General features: G+C 38.9%; 1 protein-coding gene across 1 annotated transcript; it reads right to left on the bottom strand.

Annotated features, from left to right (window-relative positions):
* Positions 1–1,979: 1,979 nt before the first annotated feature.
* Positions 1,980–13,043, bottom strand: rbm12bb (RNA binding motif protein 12Bb). Its single transcript, XM_028792527.2, has 2 exons — positions 12,873–13,043; positions 1,980–4,378 (listed from the first exon to the last, which is right to left on the bottom strand). The coding sequence occupies exon 2, from the start codon at positions 4,362–4,364 to the stop codon at positions 2,373–2,375; it is 1,992 nt and encodes a 663-aa protein (XP_028648360.1). The 5' UTR covers positions 4,365–4,378; positions 12,873–13,043; the 3' UTR covers positions 1,980–2,372.
* Positions 13,044–19,430: the final 6,387 nt, after the last annotated feature.

Below are 19,430 nucleotides of genomic sequence, written 5' to 3'. Positions count from 1 at the left end.
GGTTACTTCCAGCAAGATAACATGGCATATCACAAAGCTCAAATCATCTCAAACTGGCTTCTTGAACATGACAATAAGGTCACTGTACTCAAATGGCCTCCACCGTCACCAGATCTCAATCCAATAAGGCACCTTTGGGATGTGTTGGAACGAGAGATTCAAATGATGGATGGGCAGCTGACAAACCTGTAGTAACACGTCAATGTAGACCAAATTCTTAGAGGAATGTTTTCAGAACCTTATTGAATATATGCCATAAAGAATTACAGCTGTTGTGAAGGCAAAAGGGGGTCTCAACCTGGAGCTAGCAAGGTATACCTAATAAAGTGGCTGATCAGTTTATATTTTTTATATATGGATAGATAGAGAGAGAAAAGACGGAGACAACTTGAGTGTAATGGAGGTTTTCATTATTTGTTCTATAAAAGAATAAATGGCCTGTTACATGGTAATATCCAATTGTGTATAAAAAGTAAAAAACCAACTTAACCAGTAGATCAGTATATAAAAATCACACATTGTTTGCCCCAAAGATTTAGAACATGAAGGCTGTTCCAAAAATAAACTTTCACTCCTGTAAACACATCACGGTTAATTTTATTGTATGCCTTGGATTGGTCCTAGCGAGATACTGAAGCTATAAACTGGATGGATAAAGTGACTTAATGGACTTTGCTATAAACAATATGTCCGCTGGTGGATGTCGCATAACTCCAGAGCATTGTCTACGTCTCCATAGGCTTAGTGGCTGGTTAAATATACATTTCTTTGACTCTTTCTGGCATACTTGCATACTTCAGATGCTGACTTCTATTATCACTAAGTTATAAGTTTTTCTTTCCACAATTGAAACGCCACTTTTGTACACACTGTAAAGACCCCTGAATTTATCCAACTCGTAAACGGTCTTCATTGGATGTTAAATTAAGAGCAAGGAGTCAATCAAGTTTGCAAGACTTTATATACAGGGTTATTCAAAAAGAATGTTCCTATGGCATCGTCACCTTTGTTCACTGAGATGCTTGGTGTCAGAGAATCAATCATCAACCTACCTCCACAAGCCTGAAGCATGGGGGAAAACTGAATTACTAGAGACAATGTGCAAACTCCACAGAGGTGGAATCTGAATGCAGATCACTGGAGCTATAATGCATAAACATTTCTAAAACACCTTTGGACTTAAATGATGCCAATGATGAGAAAAAGAGAGAAGTCTGCCAAAATGCTCCCAAAAGTTGCTTGCTAAACAGCTAAATAAAAATACTAAAAAGAAGCATGGGAGGCTAGACAATGTCACCATGACTCAACAAGCTGAAGCCAATGATTTTAGGAGAAAGCAATGGACTATAAACTGGCAGTTATAAATTTAACTGTACGTCTTGCAAAAAATTCTCAAAGCTTCAGCATTGCATTATGTAATGCTGCATTATAATACAAAACCGTCTTGAGAATTTTTCATTTTACAACATTGGACACTGCATGCGTTGTAAGAACCGAGGCACACAATTCTCTGTTGTGCCTAAGGATAAAAGAATCATGCACATTTCTGACCAAATTGCTATTTTCTTCTAAATTAAGGATTTACAGTAGTGCAAGTAAAATATCTTCGAGATCAACTATAATTTGCTAAAGATTAAATCGGTAACAGTAAACAACTTGTAAACCAGATTAGAAAGAATGTTTCAACATTTGAACGCAAATCATTCACTGAACACCTTCAACTAGTAAAATTTGTCCGTATGACCATACTCTTTACTGTTCGCCTGGTTAAGGCAGCAATCTCATTACTTTTAACAGTCTCAAGTCACTTTTCTTCACTTTTTTCCAGGTGTAGTTAATTAAAACCACCAGACAATAATATAATTTGGAAAATATGAAAATTCAACAAGAAAAATGCTGCCCAAAGAATTCAATGTAGCTAGCTTATTTTGAAGGAAGGAAACTTTTTTGTATTACTAGGACAAAAAAAACATGATAACTTTAGAACATGAATGAGGAAATATTTATTGAGATACATCTGCAAGTGAACAACAAAGGAACTGAAAGTGTAAAGAAAGCGCTTCTTTTTGAAGGGGGAGGGTTTTAAAAAAAACAAAAAGTTGCAATATGCATTTTGGCCTTAGATCTGCAAAATGGAAAGCCAGGTTTCTATGAGGGATGTAAAGAAATTGGCATATACACAAAAATATCTTACTAATAGAACACAGATTCACTGCATTCAGAATAAGATTTTGTTTTGGCTAGGGCATTCTCATTCTGTTTTGATGTGCTGCTGTAAATCTGAACTCAAATTTAAATTTCACATTTATCTCAACATTATACAGCTGCAAAAATGTAAGTGACCATATGCGCTTCTTCTAGCGCACACCTAATTAAAGCATATGCAAATATATTTTTTGAGTCCCAACAGGTCGACCGCTCAACTCTTTAACTGCTGATTCAGCTTCCCCACGTGACTCAAATACAACTGTGGCAGTACCCTTAGGGAGTCCCCTCTTTGTAAACTGGAGAGAAACAGAACCAGGTATCACCCGATAGCCATAGCAAAAGTCATATATTTCATTTATGGATATTGAAGATGGAAAATTTGTCAGCTTGACACACGTAGGTCCTTCAAAGAATGTGGTATTTGTCCCACCAAGTTCAGGTTCCTTATTTCCATTCTTGAAACCACCATTATCCAACATTGAATCATGCCCATTATGATCATCACTGTAACCAAAAGAAGGGTCCTGATTTCTAGGAACATAATTCTCTCTTGGAACTTCAAACTCTGTTGCTGGATAGGGCCTTTCATCAGGAAAGAATGCCCTGCTGCTGTCATGGTATGTTAAGGAGCTCTCCTCACTATAATCACCTTCCTCATTTCTGAAATTGTCCAAAACACCAAATTCTTTCATCTGTTTCTCAGTGATGCGTCGCAGCAACACTTCCGTTCCTAAAAACTTTGTTCTATTCAAAAGTTCTGCTTTTGCTGCCTCCTCTTCAGATCGAAATCTAACAACAGCTTCACCCACTCCAACACCATTATTATCAGTAAGCAAATAAACAGAATTTTCAGAAATCCTGAAACCTTCAAATAAACGTTTCACTTCTACTTTACGGACATCAAATGGAAGGTTCCTCACATAAATACAAGTTTTTAAAGATGAATACTTTTCCTCACTCTCTCTTCTCTCCATTTGCTTGTCAGATCTTGAATAGATGGTTTCCGTCTTCCTCTTATACTGCAACATATCCACCACTTCATCCTTTGATACCGGTATCACATCAATTATGCGATTTTTAAGGACATTGTTTGTTTGCTCTAGAACATTACAATAATCCTTTAATCGTTTAAACACAACTACAGCATTTCTGGTCCTGTTACCATCCTTGTCATATACATACATGATCTGGTCTTCACTCAAAGCTGCCGAATTAAAGAATTCCAAAATATCCCTTTTATCAGTAGAATGTGAAAGTTTTTTCAGAAGTATGCAATGCTTTTCTTCATTATATGGTGAAAATGAATTGGATTTGTATCTTACTGGTGACCTTGATCTCGAACGACTCATTCTCTGATATGCTGGGGAATGGTGACGATGTTGGTAAACCATCAGATCTTCCTTTCGTTTTACAGATCCTCCAGCATTAATCCAGAACTTCTCAGAGGAAGGTTTCACATTCACAAAACGAGATCCAATGTATTTTTTGTCAAACTCTAGGCCTCTATATGCATCGCTTTCTGATATAAATCTTACCATGCCATTTCCTTTTTTTCTTCCTTGTGCATTTTTGAACAGTATAACTTCATCGACATACAAGTCTCCAAAAAAATTTCTTACATCATCTTCTGTAACAGAGTATGGCATTCCACGCAAGTATAAATAACCAGCAGAACCAGGATTTGACACAGAACTCTTAGCTATGTGGCTCTGAGAAGGTGGAAGATAATCATGCTGGGCAGCACTTCCACTCATGTGTGTCCGGCTCATTCGTCGAACTTCTGCAACAAGGTTTTCGGCAAATGAAGCAGTCATATCACTTAAATCCGATTTTCTGTCTCTGAATTTTTCAATTGCAACCTCTCTTCTGGAAGGTTCCATTCTTCTCCTGCTCATTTGTAAAGTGTTCTGCATTTCAGCCTTGCTGCTTAGTAGAAGATTCACAGATGAGCCTTCGATTGATCCGCCTGAACGGGTCATAGCCCGTCGAGCATCTTCATCAGTAGAAAAAGTAATGAAAGCCTCTCCAAGAGGTCCACCAATTATATGCACACCTCCATCTGGTATTTTTAGTCCAGTGAAGAATGTGCGTATATCCTCAGACCCAGCCTCAAGTCTAAGTCCCCGCAAACGGATCACCACTGCCATGCTGAGCATAAAAAAAACAGCACCTGTAGGTGAAAAGGCACACAGAACAACACCATTACTATAGCAAGATTAGGTATCTATAAACTCCTGAAATGCATACCTGAAAATGAAGTAGACATTCATTAAATCTCTATGAATAATTAACACCATTTCTAGACAACACTGCTGCATGCAAGGAACCTTAACAGCAATTCCAAAATCTTAAAAGGTCATATGCTGTGGAAAAATCAAGAACAACAAATAAACAATGAAAGCAAGATCACAAAGTTAAATAATTAAAAAAAAAAAAAAAAAAAAAAAAAAAAACCTTTGAAAATGAAGAATGCTTGGACAATATTTTTTGCAAGTGTGAAAGTTCTCAAACTGAATCCACCATTTTCAACAAGACCCATTCTGAAGAAACACAGGATTAAATCCAAGAATGATAGCTCACCAAGTTTGAAACACTCTGTGATGCAACACTAAACACATATTAAAAGGGGGAGGGGTCTGATGGCACAACTCATAGTGAAATCTAAAAGGTGTGTAGTAAAGTAGGAACATCTGAGCAAACTGCAGTATACATCGGACACTAATTTCATCAGCTTTTCCCTAGTGCACTGCACTGCATCATTTTCTCCCAAAAATACATGAAAACAATAACAAGCTCATTCAATAAACTCCATAGGCAAAACTATAAAATCAAATAGAAACTGTGCCGTTTAGGTCCCCATCCAGTTATCTACTCCATTGTTAAGGGTTTAGACAAATGTGCAGCTGTAGGCAGTCTTCATAATCCATTGAGAGTGCAAGTACTTGCTACCTACTCAAAAAGGCGTCTGTCCAATTGGTATTACAATGTACACATGCATACTAATAGATGTCAACAATTCTGACATTTCTGGAACCATATGGCACGAGAAGTGGTATAATGGAACATCAAAAACAAATACCTTCAGTGACTAAAAATTACACAGAACCCACCTTGTAGCACATGACCATTACTTAAAAGTACAAAGAGAACAGAGCACATTACAAGAAATAAATTTAGAATCAACTCACTCACTGCTTTAAGATAACTTGACTATTAAAATGTTTGTATTTATTGTCAGGTAGCAATACTGCACGGTGGTTAGCCCGGCAAAAATTACAGCTCCAGGGAACTGGGATCATTTTCCAATGTGAATCTGGCATACTCTGATTCCTCTCCACCCTATTTTATTACAATGAGAAATATATGATATACAATGATAATTAAATTCCACATTTCTCCATGTAGTAAACTACTGCTTGATGAAATGGTTAGGAATTACTCCAAGTAATGGGCGTATGTTGTGTTCAACTGATCTCAAACTGTTGCCATTTTACCATTTGCATAGGATGTTTAAATAACACATATAGAAGTGGGGTCTTTGAATATTGGTGCACAAATTTCTCTGGTGCCCCAGAGGCCAACAGCTACCTTAATACAGTAGTGTTAAATGTCTTACTTCATTAACTGTACATAATGAAATAATTTGTTATCCATAGTGTGTGACGGTAGGTAAAAGAATAGAAATGTGATAGATTGAAAGGGATGAAACAGCATCTCAATTAAAGGTAAAAGTTTAGGGATAGCTTTGCAAATGTTATTATCTAGTATGATGGTCCTATCAGAAAAGCCTACAGTATAGATACTCATTTCGTTTTTCAAAATTATTCAGTAAATAGTTTTTGCTGGCAATTACCTAGTGGTTTCAGAAGATGATATCTACAACCATTACCATAGGTTTAAAAGAATCTCATGCTAGTCTTCACAGAACCAGAGATGATAAAGAGAGCTTGTACTCCAGTCATTATGGTAGAGACTTAATGTGAATAAGACCTTTAAAAGATTTTTGCCCATGGATGAATTTCTATACTGACTTCATCCCAGTTTAAGAGCTGATGATAAAAATACACACCACTGAACTCTGTTAGAGCGGACAAAACATTTTGTCAAGCAGGTAAATTACTTAGGATCATGCAAGTTGCTTTAACCTAAAATGGCTGCACATGGTTTTACAACAACCAGATTTTAAAACCTCTTCTATTTAATGCTGTAATTTCTATATTTAAAAGCATTTATACATTCCAAGATAATAACTAGAATAAAAGATATGAATAAGCTTGGCAAGTATACAATATTTGAAATGACTTACAACAGCATCTCTCTGAAGCTGTATTTTGTATAGTTATATAAGAGAAAGATGGTCAACTACAACTCCTTTACAACTTATTTTACACGGCATGGTGGTAATTAAGACAAATAGGGGGATAATGAACAGTTCCTTTGAATTTCAGGGAGAAACTGTTAGCAAAATTGCTGGCACTGTGTCCTTGAGTAAAAAGACATATTTCTGACTGTCCCAAAACCAAATCTGTGGATCATGCCACTCCTGAAATACAGACTGTAGAACATTCTTATTTAGCAATTAGTCATATACGACTGGATTGCTTCTTTACACATGTACTCTTACCTTTCTTATAAGAAGCCATCATACTGTCAGGAGAGTCTGAATATAAGGAAGTACCAACTAACGAATTTCATGTTTCCTTAGTGGGTTAGGTATCAAAGAATGATTTTATCTATTAGGATTGAGATACCTAAAAAAAGTCCTTTTTCATAATGATATAGTGGTCAACATGCAGCCCAGCTTCAATCAGTTTATATCCACGAATTCAATTCCTGTTGGTTCCTTTACAGACCCAGCAGGTCCACACGCACCATGCCTTACAAAAATGCATTTGTTGAATCTCTCATGTCTGGTTTCTCAATACTGCTTAATTCAAAATGTTTCATTGCAGACAGCTTCTCTCGCACCACTGCCTTATGTTCTTCAAATAATTCCTCTTTGTCTTCAAACATACATTTGAAATGGTGCATTTGTAGCCTTGTACTTTCTACTTGTGGTGTGAAAACAATAGGCTGGAGATGATAAATAGTCCAAATACATCTTCCATGAACCTCGCAGCACAACAGATTTTAGCAGAGCTGCCATGGACCCCTTAGCCAACATTTTGTACAGATTTACCTGAAACCTCTGAGAAGAAAAGTAATGCAGCACATTTTGCTAACAGACCAATAGGTCGCCTCTAGCATGTTACATGCGGAGATGGATGCCAAAATAATTAACTGAATAAATGTGAGCAAAATGTTCCTCTCATAATAAAACTTCCATCAAAAGTGCATTTCTACCCCTGAACTGTTTAAGGGACATTTTTATGAGAAAATGCTACCCAGTCAAACATGTTGCTTCTGTTATGATGTCTATCACTCATAGATGAATAATGAGGGCAGACATCAATGGACTCAGTATGTAGAGGCTTGGCACAATGAAAAATGCAGTCTTCAGCTTCAGTAGCAGGGCACAAACCTTTAATCAGCTGAACAACAAAGGACACGATGAGAACACTACAAGAAACACCACCATGGAAAAAGGATGTGAAACACACAGACACAGTTAAGGGAGTTGTGCTCACATTTCAGAACTCCAAAGTCCAAATGGGAAAAACGCATTTGATAGTTAATAATCTAGAACGTTTTCAGCTTACAACTTTACAGTACATGTAGTAAATTGCTTACTGGGAGCGGATTCTGAAGATAAATGAATACTACACATGCAACTTTGACAGTAAAAATAACTAGAACTGTTAATGCTGGGTGCCTATGAATGTCCAGCGAGAATGCAAACAGAAGCTAGAAATTAAAATTGCTCTTCTTACAATATCAAAGTTGTACATGCCGCTACAAAGGAAATTAAAAGAATCTTCTGAAAATCATCTTATAACTCACTGTGTCTATTTTTCCTTGTAATAATGAGACATCTAATGCTTAATAAAAAGTTAATTTCATGTGATTAGTCAAATATATTCATAATTGTGCAAGAATTGAACAATAAACTACAAAAGTGGAGATGCCAATACTGATGAAGCAATCCCTACATACTAAGCTTCTAAAAATATACATATAAAAATAAGGATAGATTAATTAATTGTAACAAGACACTATGCCAATTCTCACTGTGAATGGGGGGGCAATGAGCGTTCACCCTTCGTTTTATATATAAAATTTGAAAAAACAGATTTGCTGCTGCCCTGAATTAAACAAACATCACACCTTGATGCTTCAAAACCCTTAGGTTTTGCTTGTACCCCTTTATTTAACTGCCAGTTGCACTTTAGATATCCCACATCTCCACATAAACCCTAAATGCAAACTAAGATACAATGGTTTGGAAATTTTTCAGAAAGGAAAAAGAAAAATCAACACCACAAAATGTAATTTATGAGACGGAGAAACTTCAGGGGGAGTTGTCAATTCTATAAATATTAGCTCTAGTAATTTAAAGATAAGAAAACTCAACCCTTCCTATTCATAAAAGTATGTTGAAGGGATCACTTGTTATTTATGAAAATGAAGAAGAAATACTTAAAAATTCCACAATGCAAACTTTAGTACATTTTGTTGCTTAATTTGTGAAATATGTAAAGACCCTTGTTCTCTACTTAATGAAATGACTTGCTCTCAATATTTGCACAAACTCTACTGATGCATGTGCAACTGACACTACTAGACGAGAAAACAATCCTTCTAAGCTGGGTAAACCTATCAACTTCTGACAAGAACAAACATGGGCTCTATGTCAATCTATGCATACAGAGATTACCATTTGTGTGAAGAGTGGTGTGTTCAAGTATCACCTTTGATAAAGTGTTTACCTATGTCATTCAAGCAACAGGTGTACGAGGCATATGCAGCTCATACTTTGCAGACATACCAAGCCAAAATAAAAATGCTGACAACACAAAATGAAAAACTACAAACACTCACATGCATCTTTTTTGTTATTATGTTGCTTTTACTATTCCAATATGACATGCAAGTAAGAATTTCATTCTACTATGTATTCACAATAAACTTCAAGAGCACACATACCTATCAGAATGAGCTAGAAATATTGTGATTCATATCCTTGGCTACTTTAGTACAAAAGCTTCTGTCAGTACAAGTTAACACAGTTAATAGATTTTGAATGCTGCTTCTAGTAGAGGCACTGGGGCAGTGACGATTAAAAAAAAAAATACATAATGATAATACCATGAATTAAAATTCGGCAGGAGCTTTTTTTTTTTTTTTAAAATTGAAATAAATTTGTATCTTGTTGTTGGTGTAATGCTAAACATTCACAAGAGTTATTTTTAATATTTAAAAACGTCTGTTTTCTTGAACAAAATCTATAGTTTTTTTTCACTATAGCTTAATAAACTTGCATTGTTCTTTGTAATATTTAATTCCTTTCTAATAAAGTTATTAATTTACTACTCTATTAGCCTACAGCATTCACGAACTACTTGTTGTCAGCCATCAAGCGGTAAGATTAGCGCATCCCTAGTTCAAACACAGGTCACGCTGAAATCACAATCCAATACATGAATCAGTTATGTTATGATTTCAAGTTTTTGTTGATCACATTTCACTAAAAAAACTGGATGTGTTGCACGAGTGGTGGGAAAGAAAAAAAATCTAATTTGAGCTGCAATATACCCGTAACTGAAACCTAGATTCTCAAGTTGAAACAAAAAAACTAGGTTTTTGCCTTTTTTAATTCATTTTAAAAACTCCTCTTAACAGCTGGCAACAGTATTCAAAAGCTATAGACAGATTTCAATTTTAATAAATTGTGCTACAAGTTTTCTTAATAGTCTGTACAAACTGCATTTGAGATCTTAAAGCCTACATAGAAAATGCCAGAACCTGACAAAAAATGAAGATGCATAAAGTAGTGCAAATCAATGTAATACAGTAAGTTACTGATATTCAAATAACTATAAATACATTTATGTATAACATTATGCGTTCAAAACAATTACTACTTTTGGAAAACCTAACATTATAACCACATATCATTCAAAAACGTAAAATGCGGGAAAGTGTCAACTATGAGAATGTTAAATTGGGGGTCTGCTATATCAAGAAAACAAAGATTGTATGTGTATGTGAAATCAAACCAAATAATCAAATCTTAAATAACAGTAAGTTAATATAAACTTTACAGAGCTGGGAGGAGTGGGTTGGTTGGATTCAAATTCCAAATGAAAATCCATTTCTCCAATTTGGAGCAATTTAAATATTTTTTGCCTTGCCACATCCCAATCATGAAGAAAATCTCTGGTCTATCATAGTGCACACTGAGCACAAGTGTTGACATCTAGAAACGTCACCAATCAGCTCTGAAGTCAGACTTGCCACACACATTTTGTTAAGATATTTATGCATGAGCAATACATGTTAAATAAACAGGAACACATACAGCTATGTTAATGTCTGACAACTGTTTTTACACATCTGATTTAACTGCAGCCTCCTTCAGCTTTTCAAAGATTAATGAGAGATCACCAATTAGTATTGTAACAATTACAAATGATTTTAAGTAAACCATATTACTATTAAACATGGCTTTTGTAACAAAGAAAGTGTAACCAGTCTGCGCTTTGTTCTGAACTCTTCACTTGTAATGATCAATGACCAAATTGTAACCTTGTCCCGTAACACTTGTTGCATAAACAGTCCCCCAGACTGATGTTTACTTGATTAAGCAAATGCATGTAAATGTACTAAATGTTTTCATTAGACATCTATTTTGAATGATTAATCCAAAGTTTGGGAATGCCATATGAAGCACAGCTATTGTCATTTTTGTTAGAATTCTGTTTCCAAAAAGGAATATTGAATTCCATATCATCCATCTCAAATGCTCTTTTCATCCCACTGATATGAAAATGTAAATAATTCATATTACAAAATAAACTTTTTAATGAATATAAACAAGACTCTAAGAAATGTAAAAAAAAATACGACATTACAGACAGATTAATCAGCAGTTAACAAGGGTTACACTTCATGCTTTTAGCATCACTTTTTAGGTAGTAGTTTGTACTGGCAAAATCTTGAGGCCATCTGGCAGCTCACCGCTTTCACCCTGATAAAAGCGTCTCTCAATGTACTATACCAGGGGTAGGCAACGTCAGTCCTGGAGTGCCACAGTATGTGCAGGTTTTTGTTCCAACCCAGTTCCTTAACGAGAACTCAATTATTGCTGATGAAGCACATATTGCTTAAGTGACATTTTAATGCTTCATTTTAGTGGTCTCGTTTGTTAAGGTTCTCCAACCTTAATTGCTTATTTCAATCTTAAACTGCTGCATTCAGTGTTTTAATTGCTCCTTATTAGCAATAAGATGTAAAAGACAAAGCAGCCAGCAGTTCTCCAGCTAGCTTTTTTCCCCAATTACATCTGTGTGTGTTCATCATGCACGGTTTGATTTAATAAAACACTTAATAGAAAAATGTGACAGACTGAAAATGATCTGTTTTAGGCTTCAAATCATTTGGATGATATCCTTGGAAAGGAAAAAAATCTACGATATAAAAGCCTTACATTGCACAGACTAACAAGCCATAAAATTAAATAAGGTCTGAGATTGGCAATGATTGATTTCTAATTAAGGAACTGGGTCGGAATGAAAACCTGTAGCCATTGCGGCTCACCAGGACCGATATTGCCTACCCCTGTTTTACATCTTATTGCTAATAAGGAGCAATTAAAACACTGAATGCAGCAGTTTAAGATTGAAATAAGCAATTAAGGTTGGAGAACCTTAACAAGTTAGACCACTAAAATGAAGCATTAAAATGTCACTTAAGCAATATGTGCTTCATCAGCAATAATTGAGTTCTCGTTAAGGAACTGGGTTGGAACAAAAACCTGCACATACTGTGGCACTCCAGGACCGACGTTGCCTACCCCTGTACTATACATTTAGTCACTGTTCAACCTGAATAAAAAGAGTCGCCAAGAATCCACTCAGCTACTATGGAGCGCAGAGAGCTCCGGTCTTGGGCACAGTGAGGCACACAATCATGACGCCCCAATTTCGAGTGACCAATTTATGTGATTGGAACATTGGCAGAACAAACACGAATGTTTTCTTAATATACTATTAATCTACTTACAGGTTATTACAATTTTTGAACATTATAATATTAAGCATGAACTATATCCTATATATAATCTGCACACAAAAAGGAATACACCCATGAAAACTGTGGAAAACCAACCACTGAAATACAAGGTTATTTTTTCTTTTAACCTACCGCTACACACCAATTGGGTTAAAAGCTACAAAATACTACATGTACGGTATATGTACTGTAATGTCATTTGGCGCCACCAAGCGACTACAAACAGTACGGCTGCAGTTCAACAGTTCTAAACGAAAAATGTTCTATTTAGGAATGCCGACATCTTTTCTTAAATATAAAACGCCCTAACATTAGTGACTTATGCGGCTAACACAAATTGGCCATTTTACTTCCCGTGTCATCTGTACACTCGAAGCAATCGGCCAGAAAGCGGTAACAATGCAGCAGTCGACAACCTCACAACCGACTCAACTCGGCCTTGGTCAAGTTGGTTTCATTTAATGAAACATTTAAATATGTCTGAGCTTACATACTTGCACCAGTTAAACCACCGAAACACACAATCGCTGTTTCCTCTCAGCCGGCAATAGACGAGCGGTAATTGATTATTTTGAATACGTAGCAACCGAAAACATTGAAATGGCGTCAGCTCCTCCGGCGCTTCTTTTTCCGCTGAAGGACCTAATGCACCTTCCGTTCAGTTTTGGAGGTGGAGAAAAAAGGAGATGACGTAAGTTGGTTCGCTTCGACCAATAGAGTCCCGTAGAAAGAGAGGACGAAAACCTTCTTCTTTTCTTTTTCTTGTTGATTTACTGGCGGTTGGCAAAAAAAAGAAACAATTTGGTGCACTACCGCCACCATCTGGCATGGAGTGTAGATCAGTACGTTCTCACTACTATGTCATCTCACTCAATAGTATCGTTCAAAAATTGTGATAGAAAACGATGCATCTCCTGATTTCTTCTGCAAAATATCTTCCAAGATAAGATTCACTTTCACTTCCGTGAGGTTTTCAACCTAAAATCTGCTATCCTCGTTAAACTTCCGACTTTGTAATATCACATGTTTTACTGTTTCTGCTTTTCCACAATATCCACGTAAGTTTATTTGTTGTTTTCCTATCCCATAAAACGAACTGTTTAAACCAGAGTGTCCAAATCTACGTATTGTTATCAATCGTTCATCATTTCTGTTTCTCCCTCTGCATTTCATTTCTCACACTTTCCTCTCAACTCTGTAATACCATCATTCCTTCCTCCCATTGCTTTTGAAAATGTTTATTTCTGGCATATAATTTAATATAAATAGAGATTAACTTGAATCTGAACAAATTACTAATCATATTGGACCAACTTCTTCAATCAATTGTAGTAATGCAATCATTTCTCCTGCATAGACGGATATCCCATTACTGATTCATTCATAGACGTAACTCTCTGGAACAATGACTACTACTCCTATTTTATTGTCTAAATCCTTTGATGCAGCTATATAAATCTGTACATATGTGGGATATTTGTCAATGTACTCCTGTAAAGTATATGCACTGAAAATTATTTCTTTATCATTGTCATTTTTGTCTAAAAGTGCAAAATCTACAATCACACCTGGAAGTAGGTTGTATTGCAGGTAATGGTACTGTTGAAGTAATGTTTAATTTGTCTGCCATGTGTTCTTTTGCTTTTTGCGCCACTTCCCACCCAAATCTATTCATTTTCATCCTATCTTTCTCCCAACAAGGTTTCAATGTTTGCTTGGTTGGATGATCTGGACCAGGGGTCGCCAAGTCCGGTCCTGGAGGACCACCATGGCTGCAGGTTTTCATTCTAACCCTTGTAAAATGAAATGTGAAGTGAGGGAGCCAACAGAAGACCAATTAAGTCAGGGCCTGAAACTCCAACCAATTTCACTCCAACCAGCTGCTTAATGAGGTGCCAGTTGCTGTCGTTAATTAAGCCTGTCCTTTAATTTCATGGCTTGTTGCTGCTATCGTGGGGCATTAGCAGACATTTCCAAAATTTCTGATTTTCTCTTTCTAAGAGCACTGTTCAAATGTTTTAGGGGCCTGAGCAGATCGACATGGCTCTTGTTCAGAAAGTGGACACCACTTGGTTGATTCACATGGACGCCACTTGGTTGTTTCACAATAATTAATATTAGGTATATAAGTAGGTTTCACATTTCTGTTATCATTTTAGCCCTAAAATAGTGACTTAACATCAGGGACCTATTTTATTGACCTTAAGGTTAGTGTTTGGGTGAGGAGAAGGTCGTTTCAAGTGGCATCCGCTTTCTGAACAAGACCCGATCGACATTCCTGAGACCTTCATCTTTCTTTATTTTCAGATATTGTATGATGGACACCAGTTGTTTTGGCTCATTTTGTATCTCATTATTGCTTGGCTGCTAATTAAGGAAAAAGAAACAATTAAGGAGTCTGAGTCTTCAAGAGAAAATCAATTAAAATTAGTTCAAAAAGAAGTTAATTAGCAGCAAAAACAGGTCACTCATTTAGAAAAGGGTTAGAATGAAAACCTGCAGCCACAGTGATCCTCCAGGACTGGAGTTGGCGACCCCTGATCTGGACTATGGCCCTGTAAACTGTAATTCATTTTCAATCTTTCTCTTTTAATTTCTAGAGGCATTATCCCTATCTCCACTTGCATTGCTGCTGTCTGTGTTTTCTCAAAATCTGATATTGAATATGGTCAAGTTTTTTTTTTTTTAATAATGTCCTAGAAGCTGTGCTGTATACCATACAACCATAATCTAATATTGGTCTATGTATTGTTTTCAAAGCTAATCTGTTTCCTCCCCATTTAGTTCCCACTACTCACCTCATTGAGTTTATTTATTTTTTTTTTACATTTGTCCACAATTTTCTGTACATTTACATTCCAAGTAACTTTTTCATCAAACCATATGCTTAAAAAATTCAAGTTCCTCACTCTCTCTAATTTCTCGTTATACAACTTTAGTTTTACCGCATCACTATATTTCTTTTCCTTCTAAATACCACTACTTTTGTTTTTTCCACTGAATATTTGTAGTACTAGGGTGTTGTACCGTGTTAGCCATTTATGGATGAAAAGAAAAGTCTGAGTTGCCTCGAAAGCTTGCATATTGTAACCTTTTTAGTTAGGCAATAAAAGGTGTCATTTTGCTTGACTTCTCACTGAATATTTGAAACCCTGTTTGTAAGACCACTAACAAACTCCTCGAAATTGCCCCATCATCTGCAAAAAGGGATAATCCCATTTTATTTTCTATTTCCATAAATACATCATTTATCATTATTGAGAACAAAGGACGAAAACCTGGTGTGAAGGAGGAGAGCAGCCTCCAGTCCGGTAGTATTTGCGACTCAAAAGCGCATTTCCTGCTGCATCTCGAAAACCCGTCGAAAATTAACAGACCACTATTTTGCCTGTCCCGTCCCGTGATTCGGCCCTCACCCCCACTGACCTTTATTGTCACCCGTCTAAGCCCATCTTTCTTGCATTCACACAGATTATGACACTGTCCATCCAGTTGTCTGCTGTCATTTTGTTCATCCATCCATCCATCCATTCATCCTCTTCCGCTTATCCGAGATCGGGTCGCGGGGGCAGCAGCTTGAGCAGAGATGCCCAGACTTCCCTCTCCCCGGCCACTTCTTCTAGCTCTTTTGGGAGAATCCCAAGGCATTCCCAGGCCAGCCGAGAGACATAGTCCCTCCAGCGTGTCCTGGGTCTTCCCTGGAGCCTCCTCCCGGTTAGACGTACCTGGAACGGAACACCTCACCAGGGAGGCGTCCAGGAGGCATCCTGATCAGATGCCTGAGCCACCTCATCTGACTCCTCTCGATGCGGAGGAGCAGCGGCTCTACTTCGAGTCCCTCTTGGACGACTGAGCTTCTCACTCTATCTTTAAGGGAAAGCTCAGACACCCTGCAGAGGAAAGTAATTTCAGCCGCTTGTATTTGCAATCTCGTTCTTTCGGTCACTACCCATAGCTCATGACCATAGGTGAGGGTAGGAACATAGATCGACTGGTAAATTGAGAGCTTTGCCTTGCGGCTCAGCTCATTTTTCACCACGACAGACCAATGCATAGCCTGCAATACTGCGGATGCCGCACTGATCTGCCTGTTGATCTCACACTCCATTCTTCCCTCACTCGTGAACAAGATCCTGAGATACCTAAACTCCTCCACTTGGGGCAGGATCTCGCTCCCAACCCTGAGAGGGCATTCCACCCTTTTTCGGCTGAGGACGATGGTCTCGGATTTGGAGGTGCTGATTCCCATCCCAGCCGCTTCACACTCAGCTGCGAACCGATCCAGAGAGAGCTGAAGATCATGGCCTGATGAAGCAAACAGGACAATATCATCTGCAAAAAGCAGTGACGCAATCCTGAGTCCACCAAACGGGACCCCCTCAACACCCTGGCTGCACCTAGAAATTCTGTCCATAAAAGTTATGAACAGAATCAGTGACAAAGGGCAGCCCTGGCGGAGTCCAACTCTCACTGGAAATGGGTTCGACTTACTGCCGGCAATGCGGGCCAAGCTCTGACACCGATCGTACAGGGACTGAACAGCCCTTATCAGGGGGTCCGGTACCCCATACTCTCGGAGTACCCCCCACAGGATTCCCCGAGGGACACGGTGAAACGCCTTTTCCAAGTCCACAAAACACATGTAGACTGGTTGGGCAAACTCCCATGCACCCTCCAGGACCTTGCTAAGGGTGTAGAGCTGGTCCACTGTTCCACGACCAGGACGAAAACCACACTGTTCCTCCTGAATCCGAGGTTTGACTATCCAATGGACCCTCCTCTCCAGGACCCCCGAATAGACTTTTCCAGGGAGGCTGAGGAGTGTGATCCCTCTGTAGTTGGAACACACCCTCCGATCCCCCTTCTTAAAGAGGGGGATCACCACCCCGGTCTGCCAATCCAGAGGCACTGTCCCTGATGTTCATACGATGTTGCAGAGGCGTGTCAACCAAGACAGTCCTACAACATCCAGAGCCTTGAGGAACTCCGGGCAATCTCATCCACCCCCGGGGCCCTGCCACCAAGGAGTTTTTTGACCACCTCGGTGACCTCAGTCCCAGAGATGGGGGAGCCCATCTCTGAGTCTCCAGGCTCTACTTCCTTATTGGAATGCATGTTAGTGGGATTGAGGAGGTTTTCGAAGTACTCCCCCCCCCCCCCACAACGTCCCGAGTCAAGGTCAGCAGTGCACCATCCCCACCATATACAGTGCTGACACTGCACTGCTTCCCCCTCCTGAGACGCCGGATGGTGTACCAGAATCTTCTCAAAGCCATCCGAAAGTCGTTCTCCATGGCCTCCCCAAACTCCTCCCATGCCCGAGTATTTGCCTCAGCAACCACCAAAGCCGTATTCCGCTTGGCCTGCCGGTACCTATCAGCTGCCTCCAGAGTCCCACAGGACAAAAAGGTCCCGTAGGACTCCTTCTTCAGCTTGACGGCATCCCTCACCGCCAGAGTCCACCAATGGGTTCGGGGATTGCCGTCACGACAGGCACCAACCACCTTACGGCCACAGCTCCAGTCAGCCGCCTCAACAATAGAGGTACGGAACATGGCCCATTCGGACTCAATGTCCCCCACCTCCCTCGGGATGTGGTCGAAGTTCTGCCGGAGGTGGGAGTTGAAGCTACTTCTGACAGGGCACTCTGCCAGACATTCCCAGCAGACCCTCACAACACGTTTGGGCCTAACAGGCCTGACCGGCATCCTCCCCCACCATCGAAGCCTACTCACCACCAGGTGGTGATCAGTTGACAACTCCGCCCCTCTCTTCACCTGAGTGCCCAAGCACCCCCTCCAGGGACTCCAAAAAGGGTGGGTACTCCAAACTGCTGTTCGGCACATACGCACAAACAGTTAGGACCAGTCCCCCCACCCGAAGGCGTAGGGAGGCTACCCTCTCGTGCACCGGGGTAAACCCCAATGAACAAGCTCCAAGTCGGGGGGCAATAAGTATGCCCACACCCACTTGGTGCCTCTCACCGGGGGCAACTCCAGAGTGGTAGAGAGTCCAGCCCCTCTCAAGGAGGTTGGTTCCAGAGTCCAGGCTGTGCGTCGAGGTGAGTCCGACTATATCTAGCCAGAACCTCTCAACCTCACCCACTAGCTCAGGCTCCTTCTCCTTCAGAGAGGTGACATTCCATGTCCCAAGAGCCAGTTTCTGTAGCCGAGGATCAGACCGCCAAGGTCCCTTGCCTTCGGCCACCACCCAACTCACACTGCACCGACCTCCTTGGCCCCTCCCATAGGTGGTGAGCCCATGGAAAGCATTTTGTTCATACAATGGGAAAAATGTAACCTGCACATCCATACAGTGTCTGCAGCCTGGAAACGCGTACCATTCAATAGAGTCTAGCTGTATTACATTTTCTTAAGAGTCGCTCTCACGTGTACTGTATTCATCCTTTTCTTTTTTTTTATAAACAAAAAATGGCAATGCGACAGCAAGTATAATAATCAAATCAATGTATATCTTTAAAATCTGTATATCAATTGTTGAACTGAATTTAATACATTAGTTTGTTAATCTGTTTTTATTAGAACTAACACTACTCTGTTCAACTCCTTACTAAATATAATACAAGAAAAGGGACTCCAGAAAATGCACATTTAGTAATTAAAATGACAAAGTGACAACTTAGAACTTTACCTTATTTTATTTGGGAATTTTAGCTTTATTCTACGTTCTTTTTAAACGTTTTGCTAAAGGTATTGCAAACCAATTAACGTGAGTTTGAACACTTTAATTAATAAAATCTTTCTAAAACACGTTACATTTCCTAAATACCAAAAGAGCAGGGTATATGCGGCAATCTCTTGTGCATGTATCTATAGTAATCGCAAGTTCTTCAATAAGATTTTATATCAACAAACAAATTGTCCATCTTCCAGTTCAGGGGCATTTTGTGAAAGTTAACAAGATTTCAGAGTACAGTTAACAAGATTTCAGAGTACAGTTAAATTCTTACTTTCATTTGCTAATAAACCTGCAATGTGTAGCAACTCGTCATTAGTTCAGCTCTTGATAATGGACTGATGAAGAAGAGCCCA

The sequence above is a fragment of the Erpetoichthys calabaricus genome, chromosome 13, assembly GCF_900747795.2.
Source record: "Erpetoichthys calabaricus chromosome 13, fErpCal1.3, whole genome shotgun sequence".
NCBI lineage: Eukaryota > Metazoa > Chordata > Cladistia > Polypteriformes > Polypteridae > Erpetoichthys > Erpetoichthys calabaricus.
This window is presented reverse-complemented; position numbering and strand designations above follow the sequence as displayed.